This window comes from Cynocephalus volans, chromosome 9 (assembly GCF_027409185.1).
Source record: "Cynocephalus volans isolate mCynVol1 chromosome 9, mCynVol1.pri, whole genome shotgun sequence".
NCBI classification, from domain to species: domain Eukaryota; kingdom Metazoa; phylum Chordata; class Mammalia; order Dermoptera; family Cynocephalidae; genus Cynocephalus; species Cynocephalus volans.
In genome coordinates this window covers 128,706,485-128,733,386 of record NC_084468.1, presented here as the reverse complement: position 1 = coordinate 128,733,386, position 26,902 = coordinate 128,706,485, and the positions used below count along the sequence as shown (strand labels likewise).

At 40.9% G+C, this 26,902-nt stretch overlaps 1 protein-coding gene across 3 annotated transcripts in view; it reads left to right on the top strand.

Moving 5' to 3' along the window:
- ZNF827 (zinc finger protein 827) overlaps positions 1-26,902 on the top strand; it is a 163,792-nt gene that overhangs the window by 22,049 nt on the left and 114,841 nt on the right. For all 3 annotated transcript variants that reach the window (XM_063108280.1, XM_063108278.1, XM_063108279.1), the window contains exons 2-4: positions 8,087-9,136; positions 18,222-18,394; positions 23,933-24,413. In XM_063108280.1, the coding sequence (XP_062964350.1) occupies positions 8,087-9,136; positions 18,222-18,394; positions 23,933-24,413 (1,704 nt within the window). The remainder of the gene's footprint in view (positions 1-8,086; positions 9,137-18,221; positions 18,395-23,932; positions 24,414-26,902) is intronic.

Sequence of the window (26,902 nt, the reverse complement as noted above, 5' to 3'; positions counted from 1 at the left end):
AGGGACACAGATTATGTAAGACCTTGAGGTCAGGGTGAGGGTTTTGGATTTTATTCTGAGAAACCTGGGAAGCCATTGTGGAGGCTTTGGGAATGAGAATAATGGAATCTGACATAACATTTTTGAAAACTTACTCTGGTTGCTGGTTGAGAATGGTGAAGCAAGAATGGGAAGTAAGGAGACCAGCTGGAAGACCAGCGCCCTAGTCCTGGTGAGGGATGGCAGTGCTGTAAACCAGGGTGGTAGTGGTAGAACTGGTGAAAAGTGGCAAGCTTTGGGATGCATATTGTAGGGAGAATGCACAGAATCCATGAATGAATTAGATATGGGGTGTGAGAGAAAGAGAAGAGTCAAGGACGGCTGCACGGTTATTAGTCTAGGCAATTGTAAGGTTGAGGAGTCGCCATTTATGTTGAGAGGGGCAGCTTGGTGGATGAGCTTGGGCAGCTCCTCAGCTGTGGAAGATCTGGCTAAGCACCTTATATGAGAACACTGAAACTGGCTTAGACACTCTTTGGAAATCACTTTGAAGAGAAGGAGTGATGTGTTCACTTGCTACCTGTGTTTTACTCATGGACATTTAAAATAATAATTTGAAAATATTGCCATATGCAAAATATTGCTCTTGACCTGTGAGCCCTCCCTGCTGTCTCAATTTGTAGACTTTTTTCCTCTGCAGACTTCCTCTCATTTCCCCATGCCCTTGCGGCACTTTTTTCCCAGCTGGGCTGATGACAAGAATCTGGTTGTCTTTTCCACTCTGGCAGTTTTAAATCTCTAGAAGATCTTAATTTTTCTTCCTGGCCACACTGACAGCAGTTGGGTGCCTGGGCATCGATGTTTCGGTAACTGTAATCTCTGAGTCTTTGTTCTGTGGAGCGATTGCTTGCCATGCATTTACCTCAGACAGTGGACTTGGAACCCTAAAGACCCCCAAGGGCTCTTCATTTCAGGAAGACCTGGTGTGGGGGGATGCACTGAGGCTTTCAGGACACAAAGGGACAGTTTAAAAATTGGCAAGTTAAGCCGGCCTAAATTCAGGTGCGTTTTATGCTTAACATCCTAAAATTGGTTCAGAACAGCCTGATATGCAGCAGAAGAAACCTTTATTAAACATTATAGAGGTCATTGCTTTTGTCTTCCTGCTACCTCGTCCCTCTCCTTTCTTCTGTGACCCACATCCAGCCAGTTGTAGAACCCGCCCTCTGGCTTCAGTGATAGGTCCAGGGAGGGGAACATGACCTTCCACAGGCCAATCAGAGGAGGGAAGACCTTCCTTTTTTGGCAAGTTATTGAGAGTGAAAACCCAGAACCAGTGGCAACCAGGTTTTCAGCCTCCTGGGAAAAGAGGCCTGAGAGGAAGAGACTAGAGGAAAATCAGAGTTTTCCACATCCTATCTGATGCAGGCTCCTTTCATTGTGCCCCTTTCATTGTTTGGTACAGGAACTGAGAGAATTCCCTTCAGGCTTTATGCAGTCCTGCTGGTTTTCTGTCTTGTGCAAACACAGGAGCCCCAATACCCCTACTACGAGCAGGGCATCGAGCAGGAACACAAAAATGACTAATTCATAGTCCTGCCTCAAAGTATTTATAATTTAATGGTGTGATTTCAAAACTAGCGAGGACAGTGAGATAACTGGTAAAATCTACGTTTCACAAGTCAATAGATGTTGTGTCTTTTAAGTGCGAAGAATTAAGAATATAAAATTTTTTTCATTGGGTTTAATTTATCTGACATATATCATCTGAATATTAGTTTTCTCCATGACTGGGATATTTCCTTTTTAGTAATTTGTACAGAAGCAAGGCTGATTATAATGGGTCCATTTCCAAAGCCCTCTGCACCATTGGAGTTAATCATTCCCTCTTTTGTCATGTCATCACACAACTCTTGCTCTGTTCCTTTCTGGTGGCACCAGTCATCTCTCCTGTTGATTATAAACTTTGAGGCCAGAGACTATTGGAGCCTTTCATTCTCCCTATTGTAGAGAACAGTTCCACGAACATAGTAGTAAGTGATCAGTAAATGAATTGTTGAATTAAATCAATTATTAACACTGGTTTTGCTAATAATTTTTGTATACAGCTCCTTAAACTTTACCAATAACTTTTATGTAAAATTGCATGTAAAAGTTGGTTGTATGATTTGTGGTAGGTATTATAGGAATAACTGATAATACTGATGGAGATGTATGGCCTTAAAAGGCAGAGTTATTTAGCTATAGATGTCTATTAGGTGGAAAGAGAAAACTTAAATTTTTAGATGAAAAGGAACCAGATGGTTATGTGGTAGGTGCCAGGTAAACACATCTGTGTTCACAAGAAGAGGGTGTTAGAGACATTGACTGTTAGAAGGTTGACCGTGAGTCACCCCACCCCAGGTGAACCCTAAGAATTTGAGCCCCGTTCTCTTGAAAGCCTGCTGGTTGGATTCATGTGGACTGATTGGTGGGAATAGTTTGTAGGTAGATTTAAAATGGGACTTTCAGGCTTCCATCCCCACTTGCTTCAAGAACCCCAGCCAAAGGGCATGAAAATTGATAGGTGTTTCTTATATTTTTTTCCTCACTCAGCTCCCGATCTTTCTGAAGGAGGATGTTGAATTGTATATTGGTCCAGTGAAATGCATCTGATTAAAACTGTCAAACTGGAAAGGAAGTGAGTTGAAAAGGCATTCTCTTCTGAGAATGCAGCAGGAGTGTGGATATCGAGTTACTGCGTCAATGCTTGAGAACTGAATTATAAATAAATGTGTTAGGTAGTAGAATTTTGTTTTGTTTTCCCCAAAGGAGAAATATTCACCACATGGAAATAAAATTTATTCAGCATATTTTCATTCTGTAATTGCACCATTTCTATTCTTAATCCTTTGAGTTTCTGATTTAAAGGGAAAACATACACCCCAAAACAGACTGTTGTGTAAAATTGACAAGAGTGCGAACCTGACAGTCAGAGACAGAGCAATGGAAATAGCTTCCTTTTCTGGAGGTTAGAAATAATGTATTTACAAGAAGTTATTTACATTGGCCATTTAGAGGCTTTCTCTGGAAGCCTTAGTTAAGAAAGCTGTGAAATCCACAGTCATTTGCCGCATGAAGCATTTCTAGGACTGTGGCATGTGGCATGCGGCTCTGTGATTCTGTGTGATGATTGTGTGCTGGTTGAAAGGAACATGGAGGTGTGTTGCTGCTGGGGACTTCTCAGATTGCGAAAGAGAGAGACAAAAGTCAAGGCTGACATGTCTTAAAGTTTGTGGTGTCCAGCAGGTTCATCCTCTAGGTTGCAGGAATGCTTTGTTTTGAGCTTCCCAATGGAAGAACCTTTTCCCATGTTATAGTGTGGAAGGAAATTCTGGGCTGGGAAAGGTGCTGGTTGTTCTGCAGACCTCCCTGAAGGAGAGCTCACCATAACTGGATCAGTACAACCAGTACAGCCTTCAAGAACACCTACTCGATGAAATTGAACATGAAAATAGAGAGGAGCCCAGCAGGCAAAAAAGAAAGAAAAAAAGAGAATGAAAAGTAAAGAAAAACAAGAAAAAAAATTAAAAATTAATGTTCATGGGGAAAATCCCTGCTGTTTTGTGAACCGAAAGCGTACATGAGCCTCTTATGATTTTTCTCTAACCTCTGCACCTCCCCATTTATTATTATTATTTTTTAAAGGATGGTTTCTTCTGTTTTCTTCTTATTATTATTATTATTTTACTTATTTTTATTTTATTTTTTTTGTGCCTGGCTGGCCCACTTATTTTGCGTTCATTTCCCTGCAAGCTTCCCCCACCTTTTGACTTCAGGTGAGGCCAGAATAATTTCAGATATGTTTCTCCTTGTTTCTGGTCTTGCTCTTTCTAGGCCATGCATTAAAATTATTTGGTGGTTTATTGCTTGAATAATCTCAATTTCAGTATCAGCATCTTTAGAAAAGCAATTAATAGAGTATTATGAGTTTAAAATATATTCTTTAGGTATCTGAATTTTCTTGCAGTCCAGAGAAGCATGTATCTTGCTTGGTGAACAAGTCTGAGAACCGAGGAATAGATGGTTGAGAAATATTTAGGTATTTTAGGGTACATAAACAGCTCTGTTTTAAGAAATGCTTTGTTTACTCATTTGTTTGTTTTGGGTTTGGGCTTGTCAAGTTTCCTTTAAATGCATGTTTGGAGGGGGAATATTCTTGCTAACTGAGGGTGTGCAGGTGGTTAGGAAATTAAGTTTTGCTTTTGGGGCTTTGTTAGTAGATGTGCTAAATTCTTTAGGCATTTAAATCAACTTTCGACTGACTGCAACAAAGAAGAGGCAGAAAAGGAATGGAGAGATCAGAGTATGGGAATAGTGGGTACTCACCTCTTAATGATTTATCTCAAGATAAAGAAGGAATGCTGTCCTTATCTAAGAGAATCCCTTGCTGATTTCCGATTCAAGGGGATGGAAGTATGGATGGAGGGGGATGGAGAGAGGGCAGCTGCGCAGAACTCACTAGAACTTGCCATTCATAGGGCCTCTCAGCAGAGAAGCACTGGGCCACGTGTTGAGAGATTTGGGGTTCTTGGTTTGGCATTAGCACTAGGTGACTGTGTGTCTTTGTTTCAACCATTCAACCAGTAACCTTTAGCATATTTAATAGTTTCAGTAAAATGACAAGATTGGACATGTGGTTGTAACTTTCTGTGGTTCTCAAAACCCTGATTTTTTGTACTTTGTTAGTTGACCCTTACTGCACTGATTTGGAACCAATCTTGACTATCCAGGGCTACTCGAGTATGACAAAGATATCATCTAAAAGTATTTAATTTTGAATCATATATTTTCCTGTTAGTTCATTTAATGAGTGTCAATAAAGATCAAAGAAGAGATTCTTCGAGGAGATATTCAACTAATTCTTACTGTAGTGATTTTTATTTACTTCTCTTACTATTTATAGGATTCTTCCCATGTGATTCTCTTAAAGGATGAGATATTTAATCTGAAATCAAGAAAGGTGGTTTGCTAAAGTAACATAAAATTAGCTCTATTGTTGAAATTGATGTTGACTACTTGGTGTTTGCTAAAAAGCATCTCTATAAGAAGCCATTGGGGAGATGAGGAGTTCAGGGTCACCGCCGATTTTAGGAAAGAAGAAAAATGTTGAAATCATGTGGGAAGAAGGAAATGTGGCAAATCGCTAGGAACCAGACTGCTTTTAACAGAGAAAGTTCAATTTTATCTGCTTTTCTTCAGCAAATTCCATTTGATATTTTATGTTTTCTTGATAACTTAATAAAGAATCTCAGGAAGGAGTTGCAGAACTTTAGTTTAGTGAAAGAGAATCTGTCATTTGTGACATTTCTTCTCTAAATAGCATGGGAAGATCAATGTATTAGCTTGTAGTTCATGCATTACTAGGTCTAGCTATTTCTATTTCAAAAAGAAACATAATGTTACATGGCAAAACGTGGTGCAATGAGGAATTTTGTCTCAGTCTCTAAACATTCATTCAACTCTGCCAGCGACCAGGCATTGCACTAGGCACAATGTGGAATATGTAGATGGTAAAACACAATCTGCCCTCGAGGAGCACCATTTTAGAAGGGAAGCCAATAGTAGGCAGATAATTTAGAGAGGTATAAAATCAGTATAAACAAAACATGAGAATGTGGGCTCTGCATTCAAAATATGCACAGAATCTGACCACTTCTCACTCTCTGCAGTCACCTGAGCTGAACCACTGTCATTCCTCACCTGGATTCCAGCCTCCTGGCTGGTCTCCCTGCTCCCCTCCTCTCCTTATGCCTGCAGTCCGAGACCCACATAACAGCTAGAGCAATCCTTTGACAATGTAAGTCACATTGTATCACTCCCCTGCCCAAAGCCCTCCAGGGGTTCCCAGTTTCACCAAATGCAAAAGACCTTTTGGTAGTTCACAATGCCCTACAGATCTGCATAGCCCCCCTCCAGCACCACAGTGTGCAACGCACACGCACACCCTCATGTTCTCTCTCTGACATCATCTCCCACTGCTCTGACCCTCTCTCACTCCACACTGGCTTCCTTGCTGTTCTGTAGACATGCCAGGCATGTTCCCACCTCAGGGCATTCACAATAGCTCTCCTCCACATGGAACACTCTCCCTGAGATAGCTGCATGGACAGCTCCTCTCTTTTTTCAAGTCTTTGCTCGAATGTCACCAGCTCACTGAATCCCTACCCTGACCACCCTATTTAAAATTGTAACTCACTTCCTACCCATTACCCCCAATCCTTCTTGTCCTACTCCACATTTTTTCCCATATGTCTGGCTACTGCAAGGCTAAGGCTAAGGCTGATGTCGTGTATCCTGCTCACAGCCCCAATTGTCTAGCTCTTAATCCTGTTTGTGACGCCAGATATAAAGCTAGGTGGCCACGCCAGTTGTCGGGCTCTTTTACCTGCCGGTAATCCTGAACCAACTGGACTGATTGTCGAACTAGGGCTGGGTCTGGAGCTCCCAGACCCCTCAAGCCCATTCACAGACTGGGTCACAAACCCTTCACATGCCAGACTGGGTCACCAGACCCCTCCATGCCAGGCTGGGTCACCAGACCCCTTCACACAGGTCTGTGAGCTAGGCAACCAGCCACACAGTCCTTGGGAGCTGCAGTCTGGAAAAACATGGCTGCATGGGGGTGGGGAGGTGCCCAAGGCAGTAAACACCAGCCAAAATGATGCCATGCGGGTGTATTCACTCCACCCACACACACACACAATGTTACCCAACCACCCTGAACAGGCTCCAAGGTGAAGGGAGCCTGACCAAATTGTTCCATTTTCCCAACACCATGGTACTTATCACCCTCTGGCATACTATATGATTTACTAATCTATTAATTTTGTTCGACAACTGTTTTCTTCCACTGGAATATAAGCTCCAAGAAGGCAAATATTTGTTTTGTTCAATGTTGTTCAATCTAGAACAACGCCTGGCATACTCCATAATTATTTGTTCAATGAGTAAATGAATGAATGAGAAGGGGAGATTAATTCTGACTGAGATTTCTAGGGAGAATCATAAGGAGGAAACCTTTGAGCTGGGTGTTTAAGGATGAATTGGACAGTCAGCATTTCTGGAGAAAGACGTTCCAGATAGAAGAAATATCATGAGCAAAAGTAGAAAAGTGATAGAGCTCATGAGAACTCTTGGAATGGGAAGGAGTACTGCCTGACTGGTGCTTGCGGGGGGTGCGGGGGGAGTGGTAGTGGTGGATCAATAAGTTAACAGGTAGAAAATAATAAAGGGAACTCTGTTCTTGAGGGAACAAATTCCTAATCACTGCCTGTGATAAGATGGCAGGCATGTTAGCGACTGGAATGGAGGACTCTCAAACAAGTAGCATGCATAACATGGGAGATATTGTCACAGTAAGAAGTTGGTAATGCGAATAGCGTTGTTAATGAGATCTGATTTTTACATAGTACTTGACTGTTTTCAAAACATGATCACATGCTTATTATGATTTAAGCTTCCTAATAACTGGTGAAGTGAGTTAGGCAGGTATTATTTACATTTTTTGATAAGCTTTTTGAAAAATTAATTGCATCTTATATTGGAGGAAATGGATTCTCAAGTGACTTGTCTGAGGTCATGGAGTTAGGAAGTGGGAAGCTGCTTCCCGCTGTCTAGTGTCACATGTCCACATTTTCCCACCATGCCAGCAGGCAGCCTCTCTCATTCTGACACAACGCTGAAGTGCTTTTTTCTTACAAGTGTACAAGCTTCTTTCTGTTTCCTCTATTGATTGAAAATAGCAGTTTCTTCATCCAATTACTTCTTTACCAGATCCATTTTTCTCTTTTCCATTTCAACGTATCTGGAATAATTATTGGAAAGATGAATATACGTGGTGCATGGGTGTGTTTCTACCATTGGCAGTTTGGTATTTTTACCTTTTCCAGGCTTCTGCCAAGACTGTCTGCTGCAGCCCCTGCCATTCTACTAAGGCTGTTGCTGTCTTTCATTTGGTTCTGGGGTGGAAGGGAAAAGGAAGCATGTCATCAACTCCATTTGAATGTCCTGAGACTTGCTTATTGCTCACTTTGGGAGTAAACCTGATCTTCTTAATTCCCCCCAGATGTTAGTAGGCAGGAAGAGGCGGAGGGAGAGCTCAGTGAAGGAGAGCACTGGTATGGAAACTCTTCAGAGACTCCGTCAGAAGCGTCCTATGGAGAAGTCCAGGAGAACTATAAGCTGTCTCTGGAGGACCGGATCCAGGAGCAGTCTACTTCCCCAGACACCTCCTTGGGAAGCGCAACTCCCAGCAGTCATACGCTGGAGCTGGTGGGACTGGACGGTGAGGTCCTACGAGACTCACTGCAGTGTCAAGATCACCTCTCCCCCGGAGTGACTTCTTTGTGTGAGGACGACCCCCCAGGTTCCAATAAACCCCTGAGCAGCAACTTGAGGCGGCTGCTAGAGGCTGGTTCCCTCAAACTCGAAGGCACCACCACGGCCAATGGCAGAGTGGAGTCCCCCATAACCATTGGCTCGAATCTCTCCTTTTCCCCACCATCCCATCACGCCCAGCAGCTTAGTGTTCTGGCCAGGAAGTTGGCTGAGAAGCAAGAACAGAATGACCAATACACTCCAAGCAACCGTTTTATATGGAATCACGGTAAGTGGTTGCCAAACTCAACCACCACCTGCGGCTTGTCTCCGGATTCAGCCATCCTAAAACTGAAAGCTGCAGCCAATGCCGTTCTGCAGGACAAATCTCTCACCAGGACTGAGGACACCATGCGATTTGAGTCCTTTTCTTCCCCTTTTAGCTCCCAGTCTGCCAGTTCTACCTTGGCAGCTTTGTCCAAGAAAGTCAGTGAGAGAAGTTTGACTCCCGGTCAGGAGCACCCAGCTCCGGCCAGCTCTTTCCTTTCCCTGGCTTCTATGACCTCCTCGGCGGCCCTTCTGAAAGAGGTAGCAGCGAGGGCTGCTGGGAGCCTTCTGGCTGAGAAAGCATCACTGTTGCCTGAGGATCCTCTCCCGCCACCGCCTTCAGAGAAGAAGCCAGAGAAAGTAACCCCGCCACCTCCACCGCCTCCACCGCCTCCACCGCCGCCGCCACAATCCTTGGAATTATTGTTACTCCCAGTTCCTAAGGGAAGAGTTTCTAAGCCCTCCAATCCAGGTATGGAAACTTTTCTTTCAATCATCGTGTAAATCTTTTTGACTGTAAACTGCGATGTCTTATTCATTGCCTTTTTCGGTTGGGTTCTCCATCAGATCAGAGGCAGGAACAAAAAAGCAAGAGTACAACAAAATACTTTAAGTAAGCAGCATAGTAGTCTTTCATGTGTGTATTACACAAAGACTTCACAAATAGCTTCGTTTTTGAAAGGTAATGAATAATCTTAGAGACATTCAGTACTCCCTCCCTTTCATACAAATGATTTTTTTTTTTCTTACCAACTTCGGGCTGGGTCCAGACAAGATATATTTAATGGGGGAAGATCAAAGCATCGTTGTCATGGAGTGCATGCCATCCCTGAATATAGGGGGGAAAACGCACTGCTTTTGAAATAAACAGTGGACAAGGGAGAGCCCACCCTCCTGCTGCCTCCATCACAAATGGACTTTTGTATAATCAGTAACTACTCTGCCCTAATTTGTCACAGTATATACTTTTATTGTTAGCATTTTATTACTTTTTTTGTGAAATTTAAGCCTTTTCCACTTATCCATTCTTCTGTAATTTCTTGTCATATAAGAACTCTACAAAATACTGTCCATCAAACATAATCAAAGCATTTCCTGCAAATGCTTTGTATTATTCAAATCCAATCAGATTCTGAAGGAATATGCATGTGGAAAATTGAATCATAAGTTTTTCTAGTGGAGACAGTCTTTTCAAAAGAGAAGTTGCTGTCACATAGAGCCGTGGCATTCACAATTATTCATCTGAGGGAGAAATTTAGTCATTTAAGTTCTCACAATGGAGAAACATCCATCTCTTGCACTGGTTTGCTTTAAAATTGTGTGCATAATAAGTACACGTTCCCGGGAATGGATGTATGGGGTTTCAGATGGCTTTCAAGGATATCCTGCCAGACTGAAACAGGAAGTAGGCTATGTGTGTCCTCATCAGTATAAACACTGCCGTTGTGTGTGTCTAGCCAACTTTTGATTATTTGCAGCAACATTGATGAAGAGTGCTTGGAATGGCAAATAATTGACTGAACGATCACAGCTTACATCAATCTGATGCTTTTATGACAAATTTCCATTTAAATTGCTGAGTGAGCTATATGCACTAATTATAATTACTTTAAAACTTGTGTAAATAGCAGAATAGAACTAGGAAAATGGATATCTGGGACTTTTATGACTTTAAGTGATCCAAACTGTCCACTCCAGAGTTTTCAAAGTGTCAATAAAATCCTGAAATGCTTATCAATTCTGAGTTTCCTTTCTCTTCATTTCTTTCTTGCCACCTGGTGAAATAAGGAGAGAAATGGCTAAAATTAGCAAACAAGAAGAGCAAAAGGAGCTGGGTAATTTTGCAATGTATCAGCCACTCGTGACTTAAAGAAATTTCATCTAGGAGTAGTGGCAGACAGAGAGGTAGGGCAATATGTGAAGTATACTTTATAAGTATTCTCTGCATCTAGTTATTGAATACATGTATGAGCGGTGTTTACAGTATGAGTTTATCTAGACATCAGTTACTTGGAAAAGCTTATATAAAATTAATAGTAAACTTTAGTTGACTGAAGACATGGAAATAAGTAACTGATAAAATAGTGTCAACTGAAGGCCCAACTATAGCGACTTCATTTTTAAAGTGGTCTTTGGTGTAACCAGCAATAGTTGTGAAACGTAATTTTTTTCACTCAAAATGACTAGATGCATGTAAAGATGAGAAAGAGGTCATGAGCTTCCAGTGAAGGGTAGACTTTGTTTTGTTATAGGACATACACCCGAGGGAAAAGCTCTGTTCCTTTTTTGATTTAAATGCACTTAATCCATGCCAACATTTCAATGGGCTTGTCAGCAGAATTTAATATGGGAGATCTATAAGAAATCACTTTTTCTTTTCTTTTACTAAATTTATTCTATTGCTGAAACACTTAATATTTTAATCAGTAAATGTTCAAAATGTTCAAAATGAAAGAGGAGAGAAAAGAACTTCCCAAATTTGGGCTATATAACTCCTTGCTGATGGACTTGTACCTAATTCTTCACGAACTTCCCAAATTTGGGCTGTATAACTCCTTGCTGATTGACTTGTACCTAATTCTTCACCCTTGACCCCTGTTTTCCACATGACTGTGTTCACACTCCAAGACTTGGTGAAGCAGCTCCATTGACGAAGTAACTGTCGTAAAAAATCGTTCATTTTGTAAAACTCACCCAAAAGGAAAGATCACTGCAAAGAAAAACACGAGGGCCCTTGAAATTGTTACTCGAAAAATATTCCATGGGTCCATGTAGACACATCTTAAATTCAAGTTCTGTTTATTATTGCATGGATTGGAAATAGGGAAGGGGACACCTGTGCTCTTTTCAGTTAAAGTGAATGTTGTCACTTACTTCCCAGCAGCCCAGCTAGATTATGGGATAAGAGATGGGTTAGAATATCTAATTTTGTTCTTTATCTTTATATCATGGAGAGACGATTTAGTGTTACTCAGGATCACTGATTTTGGAATCTGAGGAGTGGAAAGGAAGGTGGGTGTTCTCCATCTGTCCCCTTCCCCACCCCTCCCCACCCCCTCACCTTCACCCTTACCCTCACCCTTCCACACACTTTGCTGTTCGTTTCAGGGCAACCCTGGGTCTGGATCCGGGTGTCACTTGGCTTTACCTAGAAGCCTTATGGGAATGTGGAGAGAGCTGTCACTCATGTTTCTAAACATTTCTCATTATTATTTTTCCCTTTACCTTAGAAAGAAATCTTAGTTTAATTAAAAATAGATAGGTGGACTGGCTTCTCACAGCAAGGAGTTTCTGTTGCCTAATGACTTAAATAAACAAATAATGCCCCCCTCTCCCCCAAAAAAGTCACAAAAATGAACTACACTCAGGATTTCAAGCAAGACTTACATTTTTAAAAAGCTATTTCTCAAAATATTGCAAAAAGGGCATATAAAGTTGATTCTGGAGTTACAAAGAGATATGTGCTAGAAAATCTGATGCTGTCTTGAGTAATTTAGACACCAGATATTTCTTTGACCTTTAGGTCAAGGGAAGTCCAAACCATGAAAAAAAAAAAAAAAATGTGTCTTTTAGGTTTGGCCTTAGTCTCCTTTTTTGAACAGGATTCAGTTGCTGCCAGGTCATGGTATATTTAATTCCTTAAAGAGTCCACCCCTCGATAGCCTTTCTGCCCCTTGAGAGAGATGTGACACTTGAGGAGGAGGTTTCTTCCATGTGACCCAGTGCCCCCAGCACATGCTATGCTGCTCCTCTGAATGGGGACATGAGAGAGGGAAGATTATGTCCGTTTGCTATAAAGATAAATGTCACACATTGACTCAATTCTCTTTGAAGCTGCTGTTCTGTTGCTGCTGAGAATAAAATAAATGGTTTTTATTTTAAAGTTTCTTGTAGAAGGCCAACAAAATTCTCAGGCTGTCCAGACTCCTAGTTAAAAAAAAATAACAGGGAGTGTTTCAGAGAGTGGGTCTCCGAGACATCTGATTGTTCTGAATAAAATTTAGAATATGCTTAGAAGCAACCTGGTCTCATTTTTCTGAGAGCTAAGAATATTTCCTGTGTCAATATATAGGGGTTTTCTGGCTGCCGTGGTTTTCTTTTTTTTTTTTTTTCATATTTACGTGATGTCCTTAAAATTATTACAAAAGCATAGAAAGCCCAGAGAGGGGAGGTAACTTCTCCTAATATTCCCTTTAGGTCCATGGTTGTTATAGCCTTAATCTATGATCCTATACATGAACTTATTTAGGAAATTTACTTTTTAACTGATATTCAGAACTATCTATTGCTGAGCTCAGTTATGTTTTCCCAATGTCTTAAACTTAGACTGGCTGTAGATATCAGACTTCTCTCTCATTTTATTGAATACTTACTAGTTGTTAAAATATGCATTGATAATGTCAGTGTCAATAACAATAGATAAACCCAGTGATATCCATTGCTAACATAGTTTTTTGTTGTTGTTGCTCTGAAGTAGCTTTTGAGACAAATGCTCAAGAAATTCCATTAAAAGGTATTAAATCCATATATATTGTTAGGAAGGAACATGAGTCATCATCCTACCCAGATGTGCACAGTAGTGTTGGTAGGTCTAGAGTATACAGTGATGATGCACAGATTATGCACACGCAGGGTCACCTGGCATCCTGAGTTCCTTCTGTGTGCAGGGTAAGGTCTGTATGCAGAGACTACCCACTTGCAAACTGTCTTGACTACTTGCAAATTGCCACATAGGATCCAACAAAAGAAAGTTTGATTTCAAAGCCCACAAAACAATTACATTTGTTTAAAAAATACTTGCCTTGAGTTAAAACAATTCAGCCTCTGAACCCTCCATGATTTAAAAATTTTTTAGCCCAATGAAGTTTTGTTGTTGTTGCTTTGTGGATTTATGTATAGACAATAGTGTAAAGCGTCAAACTGGAAATGAAGAGATTGGCTCTACTCCCAGCCTGGCCACTAACTAGGGACCTGTAGCACACCACCTCACTTCACTTTTCTTATCTATAAACTGAGCTGGTTTGGAGTTATCTCCAAGATTCCTTCCTGTTTTAAAATTCCTGGCTTTTACACACTGCTTATTTTTTTTAACACTATTTGTCTATTAACTCAAACCAATTTTTTTTTCTATTTTTGAATGAAATATGTTGCTTCTTAAAATTCACTATCAAACCTTCCACAAGGTCATCTCTGCCTTGGGCAGATCTTGTCCGTCATAAAAGTTCAGCGTGTATCATTGTGTCACACTGTATGCATTTTTAATGTAAGCTGCTCCAAGTTCATTTTTGTATATAGATGAGGTGTAAGTACATGAACATCTATCTGTGTATCCATCCATTCCTTCAGGACGTCTACTGGCATACTGTGTAAAAGGCATACACTCTTGGGCTAACACCCTAGTTCTACTGGGACTTAATGGCAGCCTCCTGCATCTTTTTCTTCTATTTCCAGCATTTGTTTCACTTTTCTCTGTTCTCTTGACCCAGCCCTTTTCACTTAATCTCATTATTGTCCAACACACACTTATTGAATCATATGTTATACCTGGCACTGTTTGGGTTGCTGGAGACTCAAAGGTAAGGACTTCCAGGCCCCATCCCAGCCAGTTCCCCTTCTCCCATCTTTTCTCCCCTTCTCTCTTTCCCTTGTCTCTTTTTTTCTATGCTGAGCTGGACTTGACCACTAGAGTTTTTTCTAGGTTGAACCGGACCCTAGCAGAGCAGGACAGTGGCCTCCTGTCCCTTTATTTTCTCTTGGCTCCAGTGACAAACTACACAGCCAGGCCCTAAGCTGTGTATTTATTATGTTGTGTCAGTTGTTTAAATTTACATCTGCACTGATGGTGAGTTTTCTGCTCTGGAGGGTATGTCTAGAGTTTTTTTCCTGTCACTGTTACTGCAATAAATACTGCTACCAACAGCTTTCATTTACTGTGTGACAGGCACTTTACATACATTTATTATCTCTTTTTATTCCAATAATATTATTGCCTATAAGAAGAACATGTTTTCTCCAAAGGAACAAATTAGCAGCTATCCATCACACTAGATCTATTAGCATTTGGTAGAATTAGTTTAGTTTGCAGTTAGGGGCTGTTGTTTATCAGGCAGTTGTAAACTAGGTAAAATTATGAACATTTCAATTCTGTTGCCTCAAGAATGGGTGGTTCATTCTGAGGAAGTGGTCATATTTCCTTTCACTCCAAATTTGAGTGAAATTTACAGCTGTCAGTTCCCTGAAAATAGTTTGGCATACAAAATAGAATACAACTTTACTTCCTCCCTTCTCTAAAGTAGTTAACAACGTCATATACACAAGGAGGGCATTCTACTGAAATATGAAATTCATTTCTTGAGTAAATATAAGGGCAGATGTTACCAGGGGAGATTACTGACCAAATTTGAAAGTTTTGATCGCTGCATTCTGGTTACTTTTATCATTTGGCTTCTGTCTTCTTCCTTTCTTGCCATGATTAGTTAAAAGTTTTGAATGTTACAGTAGCCTAGCTATTTGACCACGGGTCTTGCAGTTAGTTTCTCTTCATTGTAAGTATTCTTTTCCCCAGTCAATCCAAGGACACCCTAATTTGTATACGATTCACGTGTATTTTGGTATTAATTAAACATAAGGAGGCATAGTTCCAAAATGAAATGGATTTATGGGAAATACTAATATGCAGGGTTTAATGCATTATACTCGGTGATACAGTTGAAGTAAAGAATCACAATTAGGATGGGGGCTGAGGGTGCTGGAAAGAATAGGAAGCACATTGGTCACATTAGGCAAGGCAAGGTGTTAGGGGAAGCCGGCAATGTTCGTTTTTTCGGTTAGTTATTGCCTTCCTATGATGTGTCATGAAATCTCAGGTCAGTGGAGGACATCTAAGTCTTTCCTCTTCTAGACAGTTCTGTGAAATTAGGCAGTTTAAGGTTTTCATAGGGAGAAAAACTTCCTGAAGTTGGGGACCGGTGGCAGCCTGATTGTACATCCCTCTCTTATTACTTTGATGTTCTTACAACCCAAAATAGACATCATTATCATTTTTTTCCCTCTTGTGTATGACAGTAACCTCACCCAGAGGCCTGATTCAGTCCTTTCTCTCAAATCTGTTTCAACATAGCTTTTGTGATCAACATATCAGGGTGGAGGAAATGACAATGAAGGATAGAAAATGAGAGGCAAAACTGGGGATACGACTCCAAGTCAGCAGGGACAATCAACAAAAACAAACAGCAGGAAAACTGGGGGGGTTAATAATAATGCTTGCTCACCGGTCTCACAAGGTGTGCTTTTCCTTGGGTAAAAGGAAGCCCTCGATCCCACCCACTAATCAAAAGAAGAAATACTTGCGATGGAACACCTTGCAAGAGGAATTTCCAGACTGGAAGAGCATACCGTTAGTTCGAGAATTCTTTTTCAAGTTACTTGGCTAAACTAACCAATATTGCTTACACTTATATTAGTAAAACTGCATTTTGAAATGCCCTAACTTTATTCCAGAACCCTTCTGGTTCTATCTATTTTGAGTGGTTCTTTGCATGTAGAGACTCAATTGACTCAATAAATAAATAATGAGATTATTTTAAAGTATACACTCGGGTTTTTTTTTTTAAATTATAAAAGTAATGTGTGTGTTTAAAAAATCAAATAGTATAGAAGGATATAAAATGAAAACACAAGTTTCTCTCCCTGACTCCTTCCTTTGAAATCCAGAATCCTTCAAAGGTAACTGCTTAATGGTTTCTTGGGTATGCTTCCAGAAAATTTTCATGCAAATAAAAATATATAATTCTCTCTCTCTCTCTCTCTCTCTCTCTCTCTCTCTTCTTTTTGCTAGAGTATTTTAAAGCAAATCCAAGACATTATATCCATTTGCTTGTAAATACTTTCATATATATAACTCTAACAGATGAGGACTTTAAAAAATAACCACAATTCCATTACCACACCTAACAGGATTAACAAATGTTACATGATATTATGGAACATCCAGGCTATAATCAGTATTTCCTCAATTATCTCAAAAATGCCTTTTTACAGTTGTTTTATTTAAACAGGATCCAAATAAGCTTCTCACCATGTGTTTGTTTTATATATTTCTTAAGTCTTTTTATCAGTAACCTCTTCCCTTTTTAAAGTGCTATTTGCCTGTTGAAGAAACTGGGTCATTTGGGTCATTTGTCCTGAGGAATTTCCACATTCTAGATTCAGCTGATACCATCCACTTAGCATTTTTGACATTTTTTCTATCACCTGTATTTCTGATAAACTGCTAAATAGGGGCTTGATTCAATTTTTATGAGAATATTTCATTGATGACACATCAAAAGGCACATAATATCTGTCCCATTTTTAGTGATGTTAAGATTAATCAGTCGTTTGAAGTGTTGTCAGCTTGATCCATCCTTTATAAAGTTCCCTATCAACCTTTCACCTAATGGTTTAAGCAGCAATTGATTCCCATTTTTTAGAAAACAAAAATAGAATCACCCTTGACATTTGGTTTTGTAACTTGCTTTATCCATTAACTCAGACATGTTTCCATATCAGCATCTGTAGATCTAGCTCATTTTAAAAACTGGCTTTACGTATTTTATTTTATGAGTGTATTATAACTTATTTAAATGGTTTGGATATATTTCTGGTTCCTCATGATTAAGAAAGGAACATCTAAGTCCTCGACTCTACTTGTTTTTATTCCCTGTGTCCCAAAATTGCAGAGGTAAGTGTGACCCTTCTCTTTGGGGATGGTGCAAGAGAGTGACCTCAGCTTTCCTTAGAGAAGGTAGTTGGTTTTTTTGCTTTCTTGAAAAACAGAAGCATTTGTGGTGGTCTGGTTGTAGCTCTTCCCAAAGCAGGCAGTCAGGCCCAGTCTAGTGCAGAGGAAGACAGTGCATGTTGTTAGCGGTAACCAGAGGGATAGAAATAAGAGGGTAAAAAACCCTGACCTTAGGACCCCCTGATGGCTAAATTGGCAGCAGCATCTACTCAAGGCACATCTAAACAAGTCAGCAGTAGGGATCCTAAAATCTGTCTCCACTGGTGTTCGTGTGTGAGGTTTATGATAGGGGTTTGGTTTTCAATGTGGAGCAGTGTTACTCTCTCCTATTTTATTTGTTTTTATTTCTCCCTGTTTCCCAAGTTCAGGAATTCAGATACCAACTCGAGTCTGGCAGTTTCCTTCAGGAAACAAAGCCTCTGAACTCAGGCTTCTCTGCAAACGGTGTCTTTTGAGCCCTGAGCTTGGACATGCCAGTAGAAGCCACTTTGCAGATGTCCTCCTAAGGGTGGGATGGCCTTTGGAAGAGAGACTTTCACAAGGCAGGAGGATCAGATTTTGGAAAATGGAACCCAGATAGAAGAAACTAGATGAATGTAGGCTTCTGCCTGAAGAACGGCAATCATAAAACTTCCTCACAGATAAGATCTTGGAATTGCCAAGAAAAAAAAACCAAATCATTTTTAGTGCTCTGGATATAGCAATGCACATGAATTAGTGCCGGATGGAATGTACCTTTTTGTTTCCTTAATGTTCCTTTCTTTCTCCTTCTTCCAAGCCTCAGAAGAGGAAAGCGGAAAGCCTTTCCAGTGCCCAATATGTGGTTTGGTTATAAAAAGGAAGAGTTACTGGAAGCGGCACATGGTGATTCACACAGGTTTAAAAAGTCATCAGTGTCCGCTCTGTCCATTCCGGTGTGCTCGCAAGGACAATCTCAAATCCCACATGAAGGTAAGCCACCTGCAGACGGACAGCAGGGAGAGACAGGCACAGCCGGGGCTCTTGCACTCAGTCCCGTGCAGGAGGCTTCTCGGCCGATAGAGGGCGCCACTGGTGGGTCACGCGGATGACAATGCTCACGTAGCAAGGTAGAAGTCAACGTCAATGAAGGACCTTGAAAAGTGTCTTCTTTTAAAGGTATTAATGTGCACTTTACAGCCAAGAACTTAACGGCAGAGAGAATCTTCAATAACCAAACAATATATGTAGTGTAGAGCCATCCTGTCCTATAGGAGAGTAACAACCTACCTTGGCCTTGTGTGGTGATGCATTTCTGAGGACACTCGGAGGAAGAGTTGAGAAAGAGCCAGAAGCAGGGAAAGTCAAGTCCAGGAAGAGCTGCTGGACCTGAGCACTAAAGAAAGGGTTCTTGGACCTGTGCCCTTTCCTGGAGAGACTGCCCTCTACTGTTATTGCTTTACTCTCCAGCTTGCAGACTCCAAAGAACACCCAGACACCTTATAGGAGGTTGAAAGAGACCTGGGCTTTAACTTTATTTGTCCTGGGGGAAGCTTAGGGGCCATTTCTAACAAGACTGAGAGTCCTCCTTGAGTCTGTCAGCGTTTGAACTATCGTAACTCCCAGGATTACATTTATTAAATATCCAAGGACATCATTTTCAATGTCCTATTAAAAATAATTGGGGAGCTGGAGCCTGCAGTAAGCATGTAGAGGACTGACTAGAACCTATGTCACTCTTACGTGAGATGGGGCAAAACTTAGTCATATAGACACCTAGTTAGCAGACCCCGTTCATGCTAAGGGTTTTATCTCAAATTCAAGGAGGAAACTCATGAGATCAAAAGAGCATGGGCTTTTGAATTTGACAGACCTGGATTTAAATTTTATTATGCCACTTATTAGCCTTGAGCAAGTTAACCTTTAAGCTCTCAATTTTTCTCATCTAAGTGGGAACAATGGTGTTTGTCTGAAAGTGTTATTAGTATTTAAGGAGATTAATATTAGCAAAATGTCTGACACAGAAATGTTCAATAGTAATTATTCAATGTTAATTATTATTGAACATCTTAATAATGACAACAATCATATTTTCACTGATATTTTCAATATGGTTTGGCTGTTGACGTTATTCATAAGTGTCTTCTTTCCTGCCATAAGAAGTATAGTGTAGGTACATAATTAAGATATTTGCTTATTTCAAAATCTTGCAGTCTAATCCTTCTGAATAGACCAGTAATCACTGGTCTTGTATTGTAGCTCTAAAAAAATGTGGTCAGACAGAACCTTTACTGACTTTAAGAAATAGCTTAGAAGATTTTTAAAAATTAAATTCACGATGTAATTTGTTTTCCGTCATTTATTTTTTTCTCCTGGGAGTACCATGCCCTTCGTCTTCAGAATCCATTTAACCAGGAGTTCTAGTTGGTTGACTTTTACTGAGCCTGCTTAGTTTTTACTTTTACCCTCCTCATCCTCTACCACCTCTTCCCAAAGTAAAAACCCGTATTTTAAACCTGCAAAGTTAGATTTCCTTAGTAGAATGAGACTTCAAAAGAAATGCCTTTAGAACGAAAATTTGTTTTAGTTGCTATGTCCTAAGCTGTTTAGAAAACAGGTTTGGCGAATTTAAAGCTCCAGTGAGCAGAAAACTTGCATCTAGCCTGACACCTTGTAAGCTTGGTTTCGGCTCAGGGTCACTTAAAACAACCTATTTATAAAGCCGGGGGGGAAAAAAAAGCTGGGTTTTCAATAGCGAGAACTACTGACCCTGAAACTGCAGGGAGATGCGTTGGGTGCCTTGATGATACAGACGGTTGGCCATGACAGTATTACAGATGAGAGCAGCAAGGGCTTTGCGGGTCGTGGGGTCTTAGAATGCTTTCAGAACAAATCAATAACCAGTACAATAAAGCAGTTGTGTGAAATTACTACTTTATTCAAACTCATGGTGTCCTAACCTGTTGAGCTACGACTCGAGCTTTTGATAAGGGAAGTGTGAGAAGGGCACATGCAGGTTTAATTTTATCAAAAGGTGTACACTTTCTTTTCCCGTCTCTCTACTTCACTTATTGGCCTTTTTGTAAACCAAAGAATTCATGATTTTATTTTGATTAGGCATGCTATAATTTTGCTAAATTTTGTAAATATTACATAGAAGTATAATGGCTATGGTCTTATGCATAGCTATTCTCTGCTTCACTTGAGACTACAAATATGGAGAGATGTTCTAAAATGAATTCTGCCTAAGAAGTGGAGACAGTATAGCCAAAGATTAAAATCTGAAACTATGTAGTCAGAAATCTATATAGTTAGAGTCTCGGTTCCACGACTTAGGACCTGTGAGACTCTGGAAGAATCATTTGACCTCTCCAAACCTCAGTTCCCACTCGTGGAGATAATAATCATTCAGCCTATCTCATGGGGTTGTTATAAGAGTTAAATGAGATATCCATATCAAGCACTTAATATAGTGCTCAGAATGGAGAAACAGCATTCAGCAAATGTAGCTAATAATAATCATCATTATCTGAAAGCCATCTGAATATACATTTAGAAATAATCAATGAAACGGTATAACATCTAAAATAAATTGCATTGCTTTTCTCTTTTTGTGAGAATTTTAAAAAACTGATAAACAAAAAGAAAATAAAATTGACCCTTAATCCCATCACCCAGATATAACTATTATTATCGTTCTGATGTATATTCTTCTATATTGATTATATAGATTTACTTAAGAAAAATGGGATTCTACTTTATTTGTTCAACAAACATAGTACTTACTGTATTCCTACTAGGTGTAGGCACTGCACATTTTTAAAAACATGCCTTACCTCCCTAATGTGCAAAAATGACCAGCTACAGAAGAAGCTTGTAAATGCCTCCAGCTTCCTCAAGGTTATCTTAAATTTCCATTAAGTCTTTTACAACTTTCCTGGATGAGTGAGCCTACAGGAATTAAATGTGAAATTCATAAGCTAAAATAGAACAGAAAAGGTGAGGCAGATTGCTAAAATAAAGAACATGGGTGAAGTAATGGCAAGAAACTGGGCAAGAGTTGGGGCGCTGAGTTCTGCTAGTCTCAGGTCTGCCATGTAAGGAGCTGTGACTCCTCCTTAAGGCCGTCGCCTGCCTGGCCTGGTCCACGAAGGGGGTGGAGGAGATATTTCCCAGAGTTTCTGCAAACTTTGAAATACCACGACTGCTACCAGGAAATGGCCCTAAAGATGTAACAGTGCCTGATCTGGGCCATTGGGATGAAATGACCCAGGGGTGAGTGAGTCTCTGAACAGGCCTGGAGAGAATGGCATGCTTTAGACAAGCATTTCTTCACATTAGCAGACTAAGGGGGACTTTAAGCAAGTGTTAGGCTAAAGAGAATATAAAGTGCTCTTCTGCCAGGAGAGCGGGAGAGAAACTGCAACCAGAGGATAGAGCTAATACTTCTCTCAAAGGCCAAATGTGATATATAGTCCCTTTGGGAAGGTGTAGCTCAAATAAAATTATAAGTGCGAAGGTTAACAAAACACCCACTGTTTTTCCTTTAAACTTTCACTAATTTTTCCATAACTAAATATAACTAGGCCAAGATCTGGTGGAAAAGAAGCCACATGCAATACTTGCACAGAGACTGTTTCTCATCCAGGGCTCCCTTTAGATTTTGGAACATGGGATCTCTCTCTGTCCTTCTCCTTCTTCCAGAAGCTGCTTCCGGAGCTTCTGTTCTTGGATTAGCTCCTCTCCCCTCCTGGGTCAATAGATGTGAGGACACGTCTGAAATGGAATCTGCCCCCGCTGCACTGCTCTCGGGGACAACAGAAGCGATCCGCCTTGTGACCTCTACCACCTGGTTCCGGGGCATGCTTTCAGCAGCACCTGTCAGGGTTCTGTGGGGCTGTGACCTGGGGCCCTTGAGGTGCCTGCTTCTGCCAGGATTGGGTGGAGGAGATGGCAGGGAATCTCTCGATTCTGTGAGAATGCAAGTGAAATGATGAGCTCTGAGTGAAATCCCTTTGTTGTGAAAGAACAGAAAGGGGTGAGGTTAACAGCCAGAATTTCCCCACTCCTTGTACTTCACCACCCACAGCCCTTCGCCCGCCAGAGGGGAAGCCTTTTAATGAGCAGGACTCTGCAGCAACTGAATTCAAGTTTGTATGGATATCTCTGTTGAGAAACTCATGCTTTAGGGGACCCAGGATCTGTTTTGCTGTTTTTTTCAAAAAGCCACAGTGGGGTGCTGTAGCAACAGGATCTCACCATTAACTTTTAATTTCTTTGCTTTTGTTGGTCACTTAACATTATTTAAAAGTATGTTTTGGCTGGTGAATAATGCTTTTGGATTGCATTCAGAATGCATAAACAGCTGTAGTAAAACTTGTTCTCTTGGAAAGGAGACCTGTGCAGAGGGGCCAGGTGGTGCAGCGGATTAACGAATGAGCCTTTAACCTCTGTGAGACCTGAGTTCGAATCCTGCTTAGGTCACCCCTGAAAGATGAGGTGTCAGTTTTGTTTTGGTTTTTGAATTCCAATTATTTGTTTGTTTGTCCAGATCACACAACTCCCCAGATCATTTGGCCCAAATCTAGACAATTGGCAGTTTCTACTCAAGGGAGGGCCAGTCCTGAAATAGCAGGGTGTAGCAGGTCAGCACTGAAGTACATTGGCAGAGATGAATGGGGAAGTTACAAGCTTATGAGCACCTGCCAGCTCAGCCTGGCTCGAGCCAATGCAACAATGTCCTCACTTTTTCAAGCACTAAATTTGGTAGTGACAGGAAGAAAAAAGTTACTGGCGATTTTTACAGGTATTGTGTGCGTGCAAAACTGGAGCTGGATTTAAAAGTCTGCATGCTTTCATTGCAGACATCAGAATCTGGAGCATGATATTATAGCCACGTTTGGAAAAATTGGTTTCCACTTGCTCAGAATACTTGGTGAAGGTCAGACCTTGGTTTTTTTCCTACTTTGCTTTCTTCGTATGTAATTTTGCACAAGCCTCTTATTCTGGGGTCTCAATTTCTCTGTCTATGAAACGGGAATACCCTGGAGACATTATTTTCTACATTATTAATTACCTAAGAGCAGCATTTTGAAAATTGAAATTATGTTTGCAAAACATAAGTAATTCTCTGGGTGACAATAATTGGGTTCATGAAAAGTGTTATTGCTGTGAGAGGAATGACTTGACCAATTACCTCTTTTGACCCCCAACTCATAATTATGTAAGTTCACATTGTGCTGGGTTTATAATATTTTCTCTGAAGACATCAATGGAGATTGGATGACTAGAATATTAGGAAGATTCTACCAAAAACAGCATCCACTGGCAGACAGCGTCCTCAGTTGTGAGCTCAGCTCTCATAATGGGCCCTTAACCTATGTGGACTCACTTGATGTATAGGGATTGACCTCATTACCTGGGCCAGCCCTTGGCACAGCGAAGAAGTTATTGATGAATAGCTTGGATGTACAACAAGGCATTTTCTATAGACACACAGTAGATAGCTCACTCTTCTTGCTTCTTCATCAGGTTCATCAGCACCAGGACCGGGGAGAGACCTTTCAGTGCCAGCTGTGCCCTTTCACTTCCTCACGCCACTTCAGCCTGAAACTCCACATGCGTTGCCATCAGCACTTCCTGAGGACAGAAGCCAAGGTGAAGGAGGAGATCCCAGACCCAGATGTCAAGGGATCTCCCCACCTCAGTGACAGTGCCTGCCTGGGGCAGCAAAGGGAAGGAGGAGGGACAGAGCTAGTGGGGACCATGATGACGTCTAACACTCCAGAGAGGACTAGCCAGGGTGGGGCTGGCGTCTCGCCTTTGCTGGTGAAGGAGGAACCCAAGGAAGATAACGGCCTGCCCACCTCCTTTACCCTGAGCGCTGCCGACAGGCCCGCCAACCACACAAAGCTGAAAGACCCCTCCGAGTATGTGGCCAACAGTGCGTCAGCATTGTTCAGCCAGGACATCTCTGTTAAGATGGCGTCTGATTTTCTCATGAAGCTGTCAGGTACTTGAATAGGGTTGTATTCACTCTCTTTCTCTCTCTCTGTTTCTGTCTCTCTCTCTATAAGTGTTTTCATCTGTAAAATAAGCTGGTAGGACTAGATGGTCTCAAAGTCCCTTTAAATTCTTACAGTCTGCACTTTCACACGTTGACTCCTTGACTTTATTTTTGGGTGTGTGCAATCCTTTGGAAGTAGGCATTGCTTGAGCTTGGGTCTTAAAACAATAGGGACTGTGGATTTCCTTTCTGTTTTTTTCCCTTTTGGGGTACCTGCGGGGGGGGGGGAAGGTCACATGGTGAGCCAGGTTTGTGTTGGGTACTTCGTGTGACCCTCGTCCCTATTTAATTTGTCTCTTCTGCACTGGGTTCTTTAAAGTACTTGTGTGGAATACCTCGTTTTGCATTATTCAAGTTCTTTACTCTCTTCATTTGGAAGATTTTTGAAGGACGTACTCGTGTATACAGAGACTACTAATAGAAATTGTAGACTTAAAATTTGAGGGCCGAGCCCGTGGCGCACTTGGGAGAGTGTGGGGCTGGGAGCGCAGCGACACTCCCGCTGCAGGTTCGGATCCTATATAGGAATGGCCGGTGCGCTCACTGGCTGAGTGCCGGTCACGAAAAAGACAAATAAATAAATTAATTAATTAAATAAAATAAAAAATTTGACCAAATGACAATTATCTTTAAGAATTTTTTTCAGGTATTTTTTTATTGTGATAAAATATGCCTAACATAAAATTTATCATTTTAATCATTTTTAGATGTATGGTTCCGTGGCATTAAGTACATTCACAGTGTTGTACAGCCACCACCACCATCTATCTCTAATACTTTTTCATCTTCCCAAACTGAAACTTTGTACCCATTAAACACTCCGCATTTCCTTCTTCCCCGCCAGCCCCTGGTCACCACTATTTTACTTTCTGTCTTTATGAATTTGAATACTCTAGGTACCTCATGTAAAGTGGAATTTAAAAAGAAATTTTTTTAAAAAACAAAAACATTTTTTTCCAACTGCCCTAATGCCCTTTGGAAAGATGGAGTATAATTTACAAAAATATATTCTTATTAATTGATATCACTTTTCATCAACATCAAGTTATACATATTTCTTTTTCTTTTTGCATTTTTTTCTATGTCTTTGATTAAGTGGTGATGTTGAACAGGACTATAGAGATGTTAGGCAGTGCTGTTTTTCCTGACTCTCTTTTGGAACAAGATGTGTTGCAGGATTGTGCTTCTACTCATTACATTTTTAAAAGTATGATTTTAAATTTTAAAGGAGATGTAGAGGGTGGGGAAAGGTCGGTTGAGAATTGGTTCTGTCTTTCACTGAAGATGGCAGTCCCATGATGATTTCCAAATGCCATTTCAGCTCTTTGGAGATTGACAATACCCTTTTAAATGGAGAATAATTGGTCACCGCCTTCCTTTAAATGGACCGTGAGTCGCATTTCACTAAATGTCATTGCCAGGTGAATTAGAGGCTCAGCTTCACTCTGAAGTCCCTTTGCTCAGTGACACTTCAGTCTGGTCTCTTGGAATGTCCCCCTCACCCTGATCTTTGCCTCTCAGGAGTGAGAGACGCTAGTGGGAAGAAATGAGGAAAGGCAGGGGATGGAAAAGGAGGTGTCCCAGAAGTGGACTGAGGAAGAAAAGAGAGCAGGGAATGTCACAGTAAAGCAACCTGCACTGGAAGTAATGCCATCTCATGCTGGAGATGGCTAACACACAGGAATTAAAGTGCACAGAAAACAGTGGGTTCTCTACTCCTCTTCCCCCCTGCCTTCTCCCTCTTCTATTCCAGTTTTGGAGGAAATGTTATTTTAGAGACTTGGGATTTTATGTTTAAAATTCTTTGCAAATATAGAGAAAATGAATATTTTCAGTTTTTCTTTTGCTGCCCTGATTCTTTAGGATTTCTCCCCCAGGGAAACCCTAGTTCTTCTTTGGTGGTCTCTCCTGCCAATATGATAGCAAAAGGGGCTCCTTTTCTGGGCTTTTCTAGGGCATTTCCAAGGGAAGAAATTCAAATAACACAATCACATAGCATAGTTTAGAAAGGGGGACGTTATGGGGTGTGTGTGAGTAACTGTTAGTAAGGTGTTGCTTCCTTTACTCCATGACACCAGGGATTTTTTAAAATCTGGAGGAAGATGAGGGGAGAGAAGGGAAGGTTAGGTCTTTGGCTAAAACACTGGCATGTGATACCCTACTCCTGCTGGGCTCAGCTCTGGGTGCCCACATCAGGCATCAGGCTGTAATTAGCTCCATCCCTGGTCTCAGGGAGCAGAAGATAAGGCTTTTGGCTGCATAGAGGCAGCTTTGCAAACAGCAGAGACACAAGGGGTAGGTTCAGGTGAAGGACTATACACCAAAGCCTCGTACTATGATCTGTTTTTTCATTTCGCTAGTGGTGGGAAGTTGTTTATGCTTTGGCAGTGAGAGTATTTACTGACTGATCAATCGGCATAAGAAAACAGATAACA